Source organism: Thunnus thynnus, chromosome 4, assembly GCF_963924715.1.
Source record: "Thunnus thynnus chromosome 4, fThuThy2.1, whole genome shotgun sequence".
Classification (NCBI taxonomy): Eukaryota; Metazoa; Chordata; class Actinopteri; order Scombriformes; family Scombridae; genus Thunnus; species Thunnus thynnus.
This window is the reverse complement of record NC_089520.1, coordinates 20,350,935-20,369,160: the sequence shown is the minus strand read 5'-3', so window position 1 is coordinate 20,369,160 and position 18,226 is coordinate 20,350,935. Positions and strand designations below refer to the sequence as shown.

Genomic DNA, 18,226 nt, shown 5'->3' with positions numbered 1-18,226 from the left:
ACCATCATCAAAAGATGTCACACTTGTTTCCATGTATGATGTGAACAGTTTAGGCCTACAGTTTTTACACATAGACGATTAGTTTCAAGTCCTTCCTGATTTCATGTTATGTTGTGCCATCATACATCTGACTGTTTTTGAGTTACAGGTTCAGTTATTTCTTTATTTCTTCTAGTTGTAATTTGCTGTTGCTATGTTACCAAACTCATCCTGAATCCCAAATGACAATATGGTGCCACATGTAAGGTGTGCACTTGGAAGTAACAGTTTTTAAATACAAAGTGAGGTAAACCCTACTAGTGACTTGATTTTATTGTTTACTGCTATATTTTCAGATCATTTTTTCATAACTTAAAAGTGAATGATGATGGTTTGCTATCTTTTGTTGTAATTCATTAACCAGACTAATGTAACTACTAGACATTACAAAATAGTCATGTTTGCTCATGTCAATAGCTTATAGAAGAGAAAATAACTATATGGATAAGTAATGGGTAAGAAAGAGAAACTGTTCATTTGTCACTTGTTTATGAAAAAGCTCTAAATTGTCTTCAATCCATCTCTACTGAGACATTTTGCAGGCAGTTCAGACTAGGTGGTCAAATGGCAGTATCACAGTGGTCTGTCATTTGCTCAACAGTCTAAAGGGTTGCCAACCAAGAAAAACTGCCCCAGCCTCACACCCCCGAGGCCCCAAACTCAATGAGAGTCAAGGCCTATTATACATGTCTGTGCCCTTGCATGTTAATCTTCATTGACTGACCCTATCGGACAATATGTTAGCACAGTGCCAGGAGCAAGTAAGTACATGTGATAATGGGCTAATCAGTCCACTAGTTTTATTTGCTGGGCAGCTCGCTAGAGGGTCACATGCAATTGCACTGCCATTGTGAACATGAAGAATTTAAGTATCAAGCAGAGAGAATTAATTAAGAATAATTAAGTAGAAACACAATACATGATAGGAAAGCATCAAAATGCTGATGTTGGTTTTGTGGACAAGCAGAGGGTGGTTTGTTTGGAGGGATAACAGGGTTACTGGTAAAACCCTGTTATCCCTGAGTTACTGGGAGATAAATGAACAATGAAATAATTGACTCCAGAAGACGGTTGTAATTTAAACCAGCTGCTGTAAAATATCATGGAATTTTCCTTTCAATATTTCATGCACCCTTAAAGAGGATTCATGATTACCACTCCTCCAGTTTGGGCAGGTTTATACCACATTTTTGAGATGTGAGCAAGTGTATCCATGAAAACAAAAATATTGCCTAGAATGTAGTTTGCAACAAGTGCCACAGTATGATAATAAAACAGGCAAGACAATAATAATCAGTATTAATGTCTAACATCAGGGAAAAGTATGAAGTCAAGCCAATGAAAACGACTGAACAAATGAACTGTATTTCAAATAATGAAATAATGTTCAGGGTCATTCAATGTGTTTAACAGGAAGTAGCATATAATGCACTAAATTGACAGGACAAGTAGTTATGTCACTGGCTAATATTTATATATTTCCCTTTGAGATGAATCAAGTACTCTCTATCTATCTACCATAAATCCTCAAAGGAGAAGAAGAAATATCAACAGAGAAGAAACCTGAAGCTTCAGCAGCAGCTTTAACTACAATAAGAAAAACCAAATCCAAGTCTAGACCTCATATACTGACAGAGATTTGTCAAACATTGTACAGAATTCACACAGGTGAGGTGAGGTGGGTTTTGTTTGGGTACCAGCTCACATGGCTGTAGAGGAAGGCAACAAGGAAGCAGATAACATGGCAAAGAATGCTGCTCATGAGGATAGAGTAGAAATAGCTCTACAATACGGTCTGTCACAATATTGTTCAACCATAAACAAGTCAGTTTAAAAATTGTGGCAAAAGACATGGGAAAAATAAAAGAAGGGGATGTCTTAGTTTGCAATACAGAAAACTGTGGAAAGAGCAAAAAAAAAAAAAAAAAAACAATTTTGCCTGCAAAAGAAAAGATTCAGTTGTAATAACCAGACTGAGGCTTTGGCATTGTGGGCTTAGGAATGAGCTGGCTCTGATTGGAAAACACCTGGATGGAAAATGTGAGTGTGGAGGAGCAGAGACAGTAAAACACATTTTCATCCAGTGCAAGAATTACTCCTATCAAAGGAGGAAGCTGTTCAAAGACCTGGGAGCATTTGGAGGAACTGTTTTTACTCTGCACACTATACTCAACCTGGATAACTGGAGTAAGATGGAGAAAATGCTGGAATTGGAGTGTTGGATTATACAACAAAATATAAAGAACTGTCAAAAAGGAGCAACCAATAAAAAACAATAGCATCTAGTCTGCCAGAAGAAGAAGAAGAAGAAGAAGAAGAAGAAGAAGAAGAGAGCTTGTTTGCTTGTCAGCTTGTTCAGACAAATGATGGGTCTTACAGAAATATTTTGATTTGTACCACCACATATTATTATCAGAGGAAATTAAATGGCAGATGATTTGATCACATTGATGTGGCAGTTAGCTTCAGCAAGACAGAAATCAAAAGCATTATTAAGCAGAGGATTGAAGGGAAGGTGGTAAAAGCAATGGGAGGAAGAGAGGAAAGGACGATAGTTTTAATTCAGAGAGTTCAAAAGAAAGTGGGAGAAATGAGTTGTGCAGGAAGTAACAGAGGAGATTAGACAATAATACCAAGACTTAGATTTGGACAGACTAAACAGTACACTATTCAAAATAGGTAAACATAATCCAGGCAGATGTGAACACTGTGGGGGAGAAGAAACAGTCAAGCATCAGAAATATGAGGCAGAAAGAAGGCATCTGATTCAAAACCTAAGAAAGATGAAGGTGCACTTTGACCTACAAAAGAACTCAATAAATGAGTGTTTTCAGTATCTTAGACTACCTAATTTGATTGAGAAGATATGAGTTTTTTATGAATATAGTAAATACTAGACTTTCTGATCCACCCTCCATACCAATTGGTGGCGGTAATGCGCCAATTCATTGTTTGCCAACCGCCGATTAACCTCAATAAGAAGAAGAAGAGACCCGGAGCAGGAAGTGTATATTCCTCGGTGTTCCCATGTGTTGCTGTTCACTTGTTCATTCATTCTTGAAACGGCAACTTTAGCAACATCACCCATTGTTGTGTTTTTACGCAACATAGACACCATCGTGTTTTTAGGATACGATAAACTGCAAATAAACTAGACCAAAAAAAACTGTGGTGTCATTAACGCTAGCTAGCTAAGGCTAAGATAGCGCGAAAGTTGTTTGGAAAAGCATATCTGTCTCGAGTGAAGATTGCAAGTGCGTTGTCTGGATGAAAAGTGCTGTGGATACTAGCATGATCAAGGAAAACCGCTGGAACATACCCCCCAATGCTCCGGCATGCATGGAGAAGCATCTGTGCTCGGCGCAATACAGAGCAGGTAGGTAATAAGGCAAGTTAGTGTTGGTTACTCAGGTAAACACGTGGTGCCGCTAGTTGGTTTGTTATTAGTCTGCCCACATCTGGACTGATGTGCAATGATCTTCTGGTTAAGTTTGGTGTATATACAGTCCAGCAAAATGTTGAAGTCTCTCTCCACTCAAAAATGTGTTTTTCCTCTTGTTGCTACAGTTGAATGTTTGAGGTCCACTGTGCAGAATGATGCATGTGCAATTTGACAATAGAAAGCTGTTTTCACATCTATTTGCTGAAAGTAGAAAGATTCTCTGTGCTCATTGAAAATCTTACTTTAAGGGTGGGCCTACGAGCAGGATTTGTGACATCACAACCAGTTTTGAAGCCAATCCTGGTCCAGTATCCAATTTACACAAGTGTGATGTGGAAACTTGAAGCCCCCAGTGCACAAACACTGAGAATAGACTTTACAGTGATGTAGGATAAATTTTGTGTCCTGCAGTTAAACTTCTGATATGAAATATATTTACAGGTTCATAGATTCTGAATTTTTAATGAGGGAAAAGGAGGAGATGCAGATTTTAACGTGATAATTATACTTTTTTCTGGAAAAACCATATCAGACACACATTCATGTTCCAAGCAGATTATTTCTGTATGTGTTAATACATATGTTGGGGGATCTTTAAATAAATAGCACATTTGTTTATCATAAGGCTTTAAAATAGGTACAAGTGGCTGTGAGAATGAGCAACCACGTTGATTAAACTGCATTTCACAGCTTAAAGATGAGATGCTTTGACAATTGGATGCCAGCTGAATTGAAGAATTTTGCTCTAAATGACAGCTGTCACTGCAGCATTAAAAATACAGGTGTTTTGTTAATGTTTTTTTTATTATTATTATTATCTCTTTTCTCAGATGGCACCCTGCTGCTTGGTGCCTCCAGCCTCACTGGCAGGAGCTGGCAGGGCTCTGTGTGGATCTACAGTGACCCTGAACAGGCCCCCAATGAGGGATTCTGCAAAGCCGGTGTGCAGACTGAGGCTGGTGTCATAGATGTCAAATGGGTGTCAGAAAAGGGTGTCGTTGTTGCATCAGACTCTGGTAAGATTCAGACTTATCTAAGTCATAAATCAAGGAGTAGGATTTAGATATGATTGATAAACTGGATGTGTTTGACTGTGCAGGTGCCTTGGAGCTGTGGGAACTTGCAGAGGATGAGCGCCTGCTGGTGAATCGCTTCACCAAACAGGAGCATGACCATATTGTTACCACAGTGAGCCCCGTTACTGGAGCAAGCAGTGCTGTGACTGGCAGCATGGACTGCAGGTTAGACTCTGTTTTACATGGATAAACACACCGTTGCATAAAGTGTCACTGCAGAACAGAGGCATACTTTTAACTTTGGTATTATTTATTTATTATTTATTGGTTTAATTTATCACTCCTTTCATCACAATTCATCCATTTCCCTCTCTTCACTACAGAATTAAAGTCTGGGATCTCAGTCAGGAGATGGTTGTCACTACATACAGTGGTAAGAGAACATCTCCAAACTCTTGTCAGAATAGCTAGATGGTAGGAATGGACCATGTAAATTTATCTTGAGGACACATTTAGTTCAAGTTTCTATTTTTGTAGGTTTTTACATTTGCCACTAAGTGTATATTTCTCTTCAACCTAAAAAACTATGTCACATGTATTGTCTATCATTATGTGTATTTTGGTACAGATCCAGACATTTTCTAATATTAAAATACAATTTTAGCTGTCTTTTGAAAAACTAAAGGGCTCACTCATAATATGTTAGTAAAACCATAACTGAATATATCTCTTTATTCCTCCCTCAGCACACACACAGCCAATCAGTTGTGTTGCCTGCAGCCCTGCAGACGATTCTCTCTTCATCTCCTGCGGTCAAGTAAGATACCAGTCGTCATCATCAGTTTCCATGTAGTGTTGTGAACACAACAACAAACAAACAATAAATAACAGAACCTGATGCAAGTAGAATTTCTAAAATACTGTGTAACAAAGATAATCCAGCAGTAATTAAGATGATTAATTTGTGAGAGAAAAGAGGACTGTAAAAATACATCCAAACTTAACCTGTTGTAATCTTTTAGGACGGCCGTGTGTTGATGTGGGACAGAAGGAAGCCAAATAAACCAGCCTCAAGAATAGGTGAGCAACCTTTCCCAGCTTGGACAACTAGGTTTTAACATTTTTTCCAGGTTATTGACAGTACTGGAATTCATTTTGCTAAACAAGGCCAACTGTTCATTACAGATTAAGTGTCACCAGCCACCTAGTATCTATTAATAGTCTGTCTAGTTCATTTCTTGGTGTTGGATCCTGTCAAGATGCTTTTTTTAATTATTATGCATCTTCCATTTCTCTCTGTGGTTTTGTTTTAGATTTAGAGGCTCCCAGCTGTTCGCCTACAACTGTAGCTTGGCACCCCCACCACAGAAGCACCATTGCTTTTGGTAAGGACCAGCAGTACAGATTGTTTGAGTGACAGAGGCTCTGAATTAGTAGTCCCTGTGTTTTTGATCATACTTATTGTGCCTCAGGTGATGAGATGGGCAGAGTGACAGTGAAGGATTTCCTGGGAACAGAGCCGGCTCGAGTGGAAAATGTCCACAGCCGCAGAGTTAACGGGCTAGCCTTCTCTACACATAGGTAAACATAAATTCTGTCAGTCTTCATAGTCTTTTATCTTGCTCCTCTCTGAATTTTAACTCCTTTCTCTTTTTATCCCAGTGCCTCCTTGCTAGCCTCCATTAGCGATGACTGCTCCCTCACTGTTATGAACTCTGAACTCCGAGAAATGTGAGTCTTTGCACTTCACACTAAAAACCCCTGACCAGTCTCCTGCACCATTCAAAATACTAATCATGTATTCTGCTTCCATAGATTTAGAGATCGGCGACACCAGGACTTTGTCAAAGGTGTGTGCTGGCTCCATGGCAACTCCAACACCCTCACGACTGTAGGCTGGGATCACCTTGTGCTTCACCACACAGTGGATCCAGCTGCTGAAGCTCCCAACTCCTCCTCTTAGATCCAACAGATGATCACACACCTTGGAAGAGCGACGTTTAAATCACTTAACCTCCTCTCTATTTTTGAGGGGTGTATCTAAAAAATTAAATCTAACATGTCAGTCAGGAGATATGGATTAAAGTCGCTCGTTGTCATTCAGTCCCCCAAAATATATGCACAATACTTTGGCTTTTGCTCTTCCAGTCCTTGCCTTGATGCATTAAAACTCTACTGTACAATACAGTCTCTCTTCACGTCTTTCATACTGTATAGCATTTCCATCCAGCTGTAATGACATATGAAGCCACCCATTTGTATTCAAAGTTTTACATTAAAGGTAACTTAATGTTGTAATAGCAATACCATTTTGTTATTTATTTGTGTTTTCTGGTGTTCGATATATGTTATGTGTACCTTATCTGGGTTCATGCTGCAGATATTTCCCATATACTGTATACTTATAAAACAGTGTGGCTGAGGCAGACCCTATTGACCCACTGCCGAGTCAGACGAGGGTAGTATGTCTATGTGTGACAAGTGTGGGCGGTTAGCTCAGAAGTTAACAAGATTACATGTGTGATCTGCCGTCAGTGGCAGGTAAGGTGTCATTGCTCATCTGTGTATGCCATAAATATTTTCACATGTCGCCAGCACAATGTGAAATGGCTAATAATATAAACTTTACCATAATAATAATAATAACAATAATGTCCTCAGATGCCATTCTCTATAGTTGTGGTGAACAACAGCAATGTGGCCCACCATGGTAGAAAGCTGTTATTTTTAGCCATGCTAGGGGCGTGGCTCAAGGGATGGCAATGTGAGTCAGTCCAGACAGAGAAATATCAACAACTAATGAATGGATTGCCATTACATTTAGTAACTTTTGCCATCTCACTAAACTATAACATAAATATTATTAGCATGAGCATTTAGCTCAAAGCACAGCTGTCCCAACATGCAATCTCAGAACTGCCAGCATGTGAAGTTGAAGTATTGTTTCACAGTATTGTGTTTGACAAGTAGCATGTCCTTAAAAGGAATTTGGTAAATTACCCATATCATCAAAGAGTACATATATATATATATATATATATATATATATATATATACATAAAATAAATCAAATCCTTCTCTCACCCCCCTCCCATGGGGGGGTGGTGGTGTGTCTTCCTCAAGCTTGGGTCCTCTACCAGAGGCCTGAAAGTTTGAGGGGTCAACGCAGTATCTTAGCTGTTCGTAGGACTGCTCTTCTGGACAGAGACCTCAGATGTTGTACCTGGAATCTGCTGGAGCCACTCTCCCAGTTTGTGGGTCACAGCCCGATAACCACTGGCACCACTGTTGCCTTTACACCCCACATCTTTTCTAGCTCTCTTTCAGCCCTTAGTATTTATATATATAGAACATATACATAATATACAATATATATACAGTACATGCATACACATACAATGCATATATATATATATATATATATATATGTGTGTGTGTGTGTGTGTGTGTGTGTGTATGTATGTATGTATGTATGTATACATACCACCATACATAACTAGCCAAGCTGATCTTTGACTCTGACCAACTGTTGTTAGGGTTCATACTGTACTGTTGTGACTGAAGAGATGTCAGAGGTAATTAACAGTGGAATTTCTGTATACTGAGTAATTAGATAATGTTTTACTATATGTGATTGATTTGAGAAATTAATTTTAATACTGAGATCTGCTAAGCTCCTGAATCTAGCCTCACCATGTCAGGAAAAATGTTACATTTTCAACATTGCTGATGAAAGTCTTTATGTTGATAATGGAACTATGATGCCATTTTGTTAAAATCTTGCTCATATGCACACCAAAAAGCACAATGTTGGCCGTGCTTCTGTCTACAGGGTTCCTCTCATGGGCCTTTATGTTGCTTTTAATTTTTTCACTTTTCAACAAGTTTTGTTAGCCATGTGAACTGCTTCTGATGTAGAGTTTGTCTCCAAGTCGACTTTCACTTAACTAATGACCAACAACGTAATGTCTCCGTAACATTTTACTGACTAAGATGTCTTGACACTAACACAACACATTAAAACCGTACACAAAAAACTCAACAACATTTAAATTACTGTTAGTATTTATTTTCCAGTTAGGGAGTTGTTGGACAACATTGGGTGTAGATACACAACTCTGCTTAAAGACTTTATAACCAATATTTTAAATATTTTGATTACACAACCTTAACATGTACATACAACTACATCTTACAGTATGTATGTTCTATTTTAATCTTATACAAACCAATATTTACAGCATAGCAACAGAAATGTAGCTACATTGATATATGCAGAATAAATGTTATACAGATGGCAAAACATTTCCTAGATCAATAAATATGAGAAACAATCCTACTAGCACTCGTCTGAATTTAAAGTTGGCTTCTTTCCATGGACCTACAAAATGTAAATGTAACAGTGAAGAAACATTTCAGTTATGGGACATGTAATTACAGCATGAACCGCAATAATTACATTTTATATTATTTTTCTATTTTACAATCAAGATTACAATAGATTCAATAGATTATTAAATCTACTGAAGACTTTTCATGTTCTACAAATGACTGTATAATGTACAGTCATTTCACTCAGCATATAGTTTACAGCAATGAAGTGTAAAGAATTTTATTAATAGAATTTGCTCATATGAGTTTTATCCACATGGCACTGAGATAGATTAAAAGCTGTGGTTAAAAAGGCAATACATACCTCTACACTGAATAAACGGCAGCAGCAAAAAAAACTTGGTGCATGGTCTACTCTCTCTTTATACTTCAACAAAAATAAAATATAAAAACAGAAAAGAAAACACTATTTGACAGTGTGTTTTCTGGAGATTAGGCAATACATTAAGACTACACTATTCATAGTAGAGCGAACCATTGTTAGGAGACATTTTCAACATATCTGACAACCGCATTTGTGTAACTCATTTGTTCAAAGTGCTTTTTCCCCCATTGTACAAATTCCTTCTGATGTAAAAGTACATTTTACAATCAAAAGCATTATGGGCTATATATTGAAGAACACCTATCTTATTTACTCCTCTCATGGAGAATCCCCTTTACTGACAAGAGTAATAGGCTGTTTAGTTCCAGGCCGAACTGTGAATGTCATACCATACTGATGTTTTGACTGTGGTCCATTGCTGAAAAGAAGAACACAATCACGATTATGAGTGGATACTTTACCCAAACATTGGTCTTACTGGCTAATAATGATGGTGTCATATTTGAGCACAGGAGGTCTTACCTGGTGGTAGCTTTTTTTGAGGACGTCTCCTGATACTTTCTGACCACTTTACCCTCCAATTCCCGCATGTCCAGGGTTGCTGCTTTCTTGGCCACAGGGTAATTCGTGCTCTGTGGTGTGGCTTTGGGGACAACAGGGATCTTAGTGTCCTCATTAGACAGGGGGGCACCCCAGTCATCAGAACTGGAGTCTACATCTTTCATGGGAGTTAGTTTGTGGTCCATTTCCAACATCTTCTTCTGTAAGATGCTCAGGAGTGTAGCCTGACTGGGCGAAAGAGTAGATGGTAGCTGAGTAGGGGCCACTTGCGGTTTTGTCTGAACTTGCTGCTTTGGTTTGACATCAGTGTCAGGAGGCGGGAGCTTTGGAGCTGCTGGAGGGTTTGGAGGGTTAGGTTTTGGTGGAGGTGGTGGAACATGAGCTGGAGGGAGAGGGTTTACAGTTGGCGTTGGTGTCTTTTTCATGGGAGGATCAGGTGGACGGATGGAAGGAGGGGGCTCCATAATCTCATCAAAATCGTCAAACTCTGGCGGCGGGGGAAGTAATGGCATACTTAACACCTCTTTATTATCCTCACACTGTGAAGATTGAGACTTTGGCAGGCTTTGCTCTGGATCTAGTTTCTGCACAACTTGGTTGCTCACACTTGGGGATGCAGCTTCTGCTGTCCTACTGAGAGCTGGACTGGTAGATGGTATCTGATTCTTGATCAGTGTGGTGCTGTCCGATTTTTCTAGAGTCTGAATTGTTTGCATATTCTCCATAGGAATGAGAGACTTTGGTCTCTCCTGCGTTCTCTCTTGAGATGGTACAGAGGAGGGTGAGCTGGATCTTGGAATGACAATAAAGGAATTGCGACTTGAGTCACTCTGGTGAATGCTCGTACTAGGCTGCTCAGTCTTCTTGGCACTGTTTTCCCGTGACAGAGTCGATCTCTGCTTTTCTCTTTGCTTTGCCGCCATTAAGAGAGCCAGCGGGGAAGCTGCAGGTCCCTCGCGTGCCCCATTGGTTTCACTACTCTTCAGGTGGCGTAGTTTACAATCTAATAATGGACTGAATTTGCGACTTTGACTTGGAGATTGATGTTTGCCTTGGCTAGTTTCTGAATTCACCTCAGTACTGTTCACTTTCTGAAGCTGTGGTGATGTTTGATGTGGAGTCTGAAGAGGTTTCTCTGTTTCTTGCTGTGCTGAAACTGTCCCTGTATTAGCCTCCTTTTTTGGTCCAGGTAGGGGTGACTGAGAGGGCGGGGTAATTTGTAAGTTCTCCTTAACATCCAATACATCTTTGGAAATTGGTTTAGATGGTGGTGCCACCTTAGGGGCTTTTCCATCTACCTTGACAAGCACTGGGGCGGACATACCAGACCCAGAATCCTCCAGGAGTAAGATCTGCTTGGGTCTGGTGTCACGATCCTCATACCCACTGAGAACAGAAGGCCGAGGAACATTGTAAAGCTTTGCTGTGTTTTGGGGATTGAAGGTGGACTGTGTGGGTGTTTGCCCAGGTGGAGGTGGAGCAGGGGTTTGTGGTGGGGAGTCAAGGTTGGAGATAGAGGACAGTCTAATGGGCTTTGGAGGTGGCGTCTTAGAAGTCTTCTGTTGCCTTTCAATAGGGGGCTGTGGTGGGGCAAATTTTGGATGTTCAGGAACTTTGGCTGGTGGTGGGATAGAAATGGGTATGGATGACGTAGAGCTGCTAGAGCAAGTAGATGGAGGCTTTGGCGGAGCCATTGGTGGGGGTTTTAAGAGGCTTAGATCCTCCTCCATGGAGGGTGCTAGTGACATGAGTTTTGGAGCAGGCATGGAAGGAGGCTGAAGGGTTGCCAGGTCTGGACCATCTAGATCACCTATGAAGTCTAGTGGAGGAGGGATAAAAGTCCCTGGAGGGGGTGGAGGGGCCACAGAGGGAGGAGGAGGAACAAATATTTCCCCCTCCACCAGGTCAGGCACAGAGATAACTGATCCGTTGGATAACCGATCTCCACCGACTACGAAAGGAAAGAAGACAGAGTATATTTGAGAAAAGATCAGTGCTGTTGTGCACTATGGAGCATGAGCATTTACACTGTTTAACATGTGCTGCTGTCTTATGTTTGAAGCTTTTACACAATGTAGAAATAACACTATCAGAGACATACTGTGTGTCAACAGGATTATAAAAATACAATGAAATTCTATGAAGGGCAACCATGCCAATAATTCCTGGAGTATTCTGGATATGATTAGGTACTTTCAAATGTCACATTCACTTGTGTGTAGAAATGGCAATAGAAGCATAATAACTACAGTACATACATCATAAAGAATCCATTTAAAGCTCAAGTAAAGTCTAAAGCCTGAAAAACAAGTAAGATAAGAGCATTTCAGAGCAAATGAAAAACTATGCAATTACGGCATGCAAGGAACAGTTTTATTGCAAATTATTATTAAATGGATCAATAGATCCATAGATGTAGAATTGTTCACAAATATTTATTATTATTATTTTATTTTTAAATGGGATTATATCTACTTCTTTCCATAAATGCAAACACTCCCATTCTGTAAATATGCTTGCCATCTGGTATGGCTGTTTGGACCCTTTCAGAGAGGCTATTGAGCAATTGCCTGGACAAACATTTACCTGCCCTGAATTTTCAACACATTCTGATTACTGTGATCCATCAACCAAGTCAAAGTTAGGTTACCACAAATGATCAGGAGTGTAAATAATAGAATTCTAGGCTTTGCCATGTTAAACTTAGAGTACATATTTGAGGTAGTTAAGCGATAGACGCTCACCTGAACCATTGGTCTTTGGACCATTGACATGGGGGAGGAGAGGGACTTTTGGTGTTGGAACAGCAAACCCTTGAAAACTCTCAGATGTGGACTGTGAGGAGAAAACAAACACCATCAACCTGTTGACATTTCAACAACTGAGACATAAGAAAGAAAGCACGGTTCAGGAACAGCGCTAAAGATGAAATAAACTCTACATTGTGTTGTAGAGGCGCCGAAAAGATCTTTTTTTTTTCTCCCCTTGTATTCCTTCACTTGTGGAGTGATCAAACCAGTTTTCAACAATTGCAACGCTCAGTGTACCTTGAAAACAGGTTAGCATGTCCAATACTTGTTAGATGATTAACAGAGCAAACCTTGCTGCCAAAATATGTAATTTCCTCTCAGGTTTTAGTATTATGAGGAAGCTAGGGTATGACAATTCACAAATGCCTTATTATAGTATATAATCATTTTAAGTTTAATCTATGAAAAGCATTGCCATGAATGACAGACCTTCTTTTTTACTACAACTTACTGTTCTGTACTAAAATGCATTAATTTGTTATCTTTGTCACCAAGTAGAGCATATTTTTAGGTTATTCTTAGATATGAAGGTTTTCCACAATGAAAATGGAGGTGACATGTTTCTGAGGTATCCTTTTTTATACACCACACATACTTCACTCATGAGGAACACTTGGTGAATCAGAGGATACACCTATTATTCATCACATTGACTCGCGTTAAGGTGGGCCCGGCAGAGAAAATTGCAGGCTGTCACTTAGATACCTGTGTGTTTGTGTCTGTGTGAGAGAGACGGAGAAAAAGCCAGAGAGAGTGAAAGATTTGCTGTTCTCATCAGAGCTCAAACAATGCTAAAAATAAACACAGACTGTGTTGACACAATACAAGTCCATGAGATTTAACATGGTATATGCCCTTCCAAAGGGCAGGAAACCTTTCCAGCAACACATAGCATATTTTACTGTTCTACCTCTTATTGCTGTGCTGCAGGTCCTTTGAGTAATCTGCTAGTTCAACAAAGCAACAAGCTAATGACAGTTTCACTTGTTTCAGAAAAACAGTCTAATTAGGTTATTAATGAATTATGATCCTGAAGTTGCTCAGATACTGTTTTTCTGTATTTACTGTGTTTGCATACATGTTACAAACTGTTCAAATTCTAGACAGATATGTAACATTCTTATACATATAATAAAACTGTTCTCAAGTACTTTATGTGCAAATTCAGCCAACTATCGACGTTCCAAAAAATCAAACAGATCTCAGGTTCAGGCAGCTGCAATCTTAGATAGCCACTTTCTTTGCTAATAATCACAGGACCAGATGTAACTTCTGAACACTGCACCACAGACCAAGGGCGTGTCATTAAAAATGACGTATGATCCATTTGATTTCATCTGTTTGGTCCCTGCGCCATGACTCACTTTCATCTGTCACAGCAGTGCTGAGCTGTCCTGCCCATGTGCTGCTAGGCGTGCCGCGTCCAACAAATGCCACAGACACATGCACAGAACACTCCCAAACACTGAGGCGTGAACCAGAGCAGAGATGAGCTCTGTGTGCATATCTGCACCATGACGATTTAATGGGAGGCGTGAGAGCAAACAAACTGCTCATGTAGTGGGGCAAGTAAAAGTGAATCTTTCTAAACCACCTAAGAAATGAAGCTGAAAGCAATGTCAAAGCAATGATTGAACATAACACTGTACTGTTCAATTGAGCTTTGCTTTTTCCCTGTGATATAATCTTTATTGTGGACAGCATGCTGTGATATCTCATTGAGAGTTACGTCATCGTCAACAGCTGTATTGAATATCATTCCAAGAAAAATGTCAAGTTTTATCACTCCCACATGAAAGTATATTTAAGTTTTTAGATAAGAAAGTGACTTTGCAGCTCTGCTTGACTTTCATCGGACAGACAACAGCTCCAAACTCTACTGACTCCAGCATTAAACATACTAAATTACAACCAGTTACTTAACAACACACAGGCCTTGTTTTTCCAGGTTCATACGTGTCATGGCACTGGGCTTATTTAAGCCAGATTCAAAGGCACTCTGCCAGTCAAACACTAAACTGACCTTTATCAGTTCATTTGCATCTGTGCAGCTCTTCATATACAGACTTTAAGATTCAGTAATCCTTAACTTGCAGGTAAAAGACACAGTGGAGACTATCAACACGCCTACCTGTTACTCTACCATCATAAAGTGAGTGATAAATGTAAAATAAAATAAAAATCTATGTGCAAAATGAAGATTTCCTGAGATACTCACATGATGCTTGACTGTGGGTCTGGCCCGCACACTGGCAGTACCCGACTCTGGGATCGCTGATGACCCCAGCACCAACTCCACATTATCTGAGGAAAAAAAAAAGGAAAGCATCATTAGCCTCTGGCAAGCTTCTGGTAGCAAAGCAAGTTTCTACTTATTATTTTTGCCCTTCAATTTCTGCTCAAAGCTCTGTGAGTTATTGTCCTTGTCATTGTGCAGGTAATGAGATACTTTATGCCCTGAATTGGTCTCTTAGTGGTTGTCAGCCTAATTATCTGCTGTGTGGTCGCGTGTCATTTTGTTGTTGACAACAAAATAGATATGCGCTGCTGATGGTAATCTTATTTACTATTGTGTTGAAGTGAAAGCTTCAAAAATAATGTTAATCACATTTCCAAATAGAAATGTGTTATCACTTAAGAAGCAATGTATAATTGATTTCAGGAGGGTTTTTTGTGATATATTTAAGTTAAATTCATTGCATTGTATGTATTTCTGCTCTTACTAAAAGACCTGGTATCAGTTGACAACTAAACATTTGTGTTTTTAATGCATTTAAAGTTCTTTTTGTATTTTTTAACTGCAAACACAGGAGCACAAGGATAATAAGTTTTGAAGTCAAACTCTAAAGAGATTATTTATTATTGCTTTTCTTATTATTCACTATTAGTGGAAAGGGTCAGAAAATGGTCTTTATCTCACTTACACATAGGCAAAGGGCAAAGTTGAGTCAAAAGAGCAATGGCACTGAGGCAAAGACCCAAAAACTAAACTTATCCTGATTCCCCCACCGGACTTTAGATGTAGAGGTACACACAATGACAGAGCAGCTGAAAAAACATTTTGCTAAACCTTACAATAACAGATAATATCAGAGGTCAGGGGGGTTGTTAGAGAAGAGACATTTAGAAGTCGTACATTCCTTTGCTGTTCATTTCAGTGTCAGTCGTTTTGTTTGTCCAATAAGTGACTGATGAAAGAGACTTGTCACTGAGAGGCACTTAGTGTCTATGTTCTGTCAGCCTTCTATAGTAACACTTTTCACATCACAGCAGGAGAAAGAAGAACCAAAGAGCAAGGAAGGAGCATGACATTAAAAAGGAAGAAAAAAAAAATCATGTTGTCCCCTATGATGGTCATGCAGTTTAGACCAAAAATGTGATTATGTCACCTCGAATGACAGCAGAGGGGATTGGCCATGGTGTTAAACCAGTCTAACCAAATGGTTAGTTTCCCTATTGTGCGCCTTCCTGATTTAAATATGTTCAAATGTTCTTTCTCATGTTGCAGCTTTGCATAGCAATTGCACTTGTTTCCTGCTCTCGCCAATCGAATGGAACCAATGTCACGAAGAGAGAGAGAGAGAGAGTGGATGTTGTCTGGGATTTGTGTTACCGTAACATTGCGGTAGAGCTTTTAAGTTGTCTTTTCCTGGTTGTGAGGGCTGCTTTAAATTTAACTGATTTGACATGAACAGTATGTACATTAATAATGAGCTCTTCTCAAAAATGGCTTGTGCAAATATGTTCTCATAATCTCACAAAAAATCTTCATTTAAAGGTTCACTTACTATTCTTTTCCAGAACTTTCAACCACATAAGCCATTCAGTTGTTATAGTATGTATATTATGTTGTTATACTGTGTTCTTACAGCACCAATAAATAGTTTGGATCCGAAATATGTTGTATTAATATCAATGTATTTAAACAAGAGTAATATGTTTTTTTCATGTCATCAGGATTATCTAACCCTACTTTCAGGTTATCACATGTTTTTCTGGATATTTCAGTCTTGATGCTACCACAAACACAACTTCATATAATTTTGTTGTGTATCCAACATTAAAAGCTGACTCACATTCACCGAAACTGTGTCTTCACAGGTCTGAATCAACACTAAACCAGAACGCTTGAAACCTCTGGTTTAGACATGATTTAACTTGCATATTATTAGATATTAGAGATATTCAGTTTTACAAATGTTTTGGCTGGAGTTTCTAGAGATGTGTGTCTGCTGCACCTAAAACACAATCCTTTATTTCCTTGAGCATTGTTCAGGCAACACAGGACAGAGGTCAGGTCACAATCAAGATGTGTAAAGTAAACCTGATTTACCAAGAAGGGACATTAACATTTGAGAACAGGTTTTACATGCATGAATATCTCATTTATCAGGACACATCATACTATAACACTAAATACTGTTGAGATTTCCTGTATAATCCATTTATATTATCAGTTTTAAAGTCCATATGGGCGTTTCATTGAGACAAGTAGACTTTTCTCTATGTCATCGACACGTACAAAGGTCGCCTTATTCTTCAGTAACTCGTTTATGTAAACACTTATTCTACATTATAGCCTATAGGCCTTGTAAGTAGTGTTACTCACCCATGTCCTTGATTTTGATATTGGTGTCGAAAAGAGACTGGTTCTTTCGACCCAAGAAGTTCAGCGTCCCCCTCTTCATGATTTTTGATTGGTTACTGTGCAGATGTTCGACTCAGAAGGGCTTATTGACACATGTTGATCAATACGGTAAACTCCGAGGTAAAGCAGGTGGGCACACACTCCCTTGTTACGCGACAGGTGCACCACTGAACACCTGGCTCCTGTGATTTGGTGTAAAGTTTTCGGGACAGAGAGAAAATGGAGCTAACCCCGCCTCCTCTCCTTTCACTGTGCCTCCCTGTTTTTACACTCCCAACAGGTGAGGTCTCAGCTCTCCTTTACACCGACATTCCAGCACAAATCACACAAAGCTCCCGTCTTTAATTTGCTCGGTTTAATCGCTGCTCAGCTTTGATCGCCGTCAAATGAGCCAGTCATCAACATCTGCACCTCAAAGCATTGTGGTCGATCTATTTGACTGCGACAGAGGTTTCACTTCGTGGTTTTTTTGGGATCTGGAAAGAAGACTTAACGACGAAAAGACTGAACGACGATTTGATTAATAACCATTGATTAAGCTTTTATTTTATGTGGATCACAAAGGGCCTTTGTGTTGGATTTCAAAAGGATATAATATGTTATTGGCAAATCAGCTGCTCTTATGGTTGTTAATGTTAATATGTAATAAAAGTGTCATTATGATCATAAATAAGTTCAGTTCATTTTTATTGCACCTTTTAAAACCAGGTGACTGATTAACAGGTGTACATAAAATATGACATAATAAGACATCCAGGAAATAAATATTATAAATAAAATTAAATAAATATTAAATTAAAAATATTAAATAATATTTAATAAATATTAAATGTTAAATATTGAGAAATAGGACAAAATAGGAAAGAACATAAATCTATTATTTCAAATTACACAGGTGGAGTTTCTTCTACAGTGTTGGTTCCCCCTTTGTCTTGAGGCTGGACCTGAAACTTTTTGTGAAACATTTGGTTAGAAATATCAGAAATATACAGT

At 39.0% G+C, this 18,226-nt stretch overlaps 2 protein-coding genes across 2 annotated transcripts; one reads left to right on the top strand and one right to left on the bottom strand.

Annotated features, from left to right (window-relative positions):
* Positions 1–3,019: 3,019 nt before the first annotated feature.
* wdr77 (WD repeat domain 77) lies at positions 3,020–6,803 on the top strand. The gene is made up of 10 exons (XM_067587386.1): positions 3,020–3,415; positions 4,312–4,497; positions 4,581–4,722; positions 4,881–4,930; positions 5,244–5,314; positions 5,520–5,577; positions 5,811–5,882; positions 5,970–6,078; positions 6,160–6,228; positions 6,313–6,803. The coding sequence occupies exons 1-10, from the start codon at positions 3,307–3,309 to the stop codon at positions 6,458–6,460; spliced, it is 1,014 nt and encodes a 337-aa protein (XP_067443487.1). The 5' UTR covers positions 3,020–3,306; the 3' UTR covers positions 6,461–6,803.
* A 1,741-nt stretch (positions 6,804–8,544) lies between these two features.
* Positions 8,545–17,857, bottom strand: LOC137181577 (uncharacterized protein C6orf132 homolog). Its single transcript, XM_067587385.1, has 5 exons — positions 17,195–17,857; positions 14,804–14,889; positions 12,520–12,610; positions 9,737–11,726; positions 8,545–9,632 (listed from the first exon to the last, which is right to left on the bottom strand). Exons 1-5 carry the CDS (start codon positions 17,271–17,273, stop codon positions 9,533–9,535), a joined length of 2,346 nt encoding a protein of 781 aa, XP_067443486.1. The 5' UTR covers positions 17,274–17,857; the 3' UTR covers positions 8,545–9,532.
* Positions 17,858–18,226: the final 369 nt, after the last annotated feature.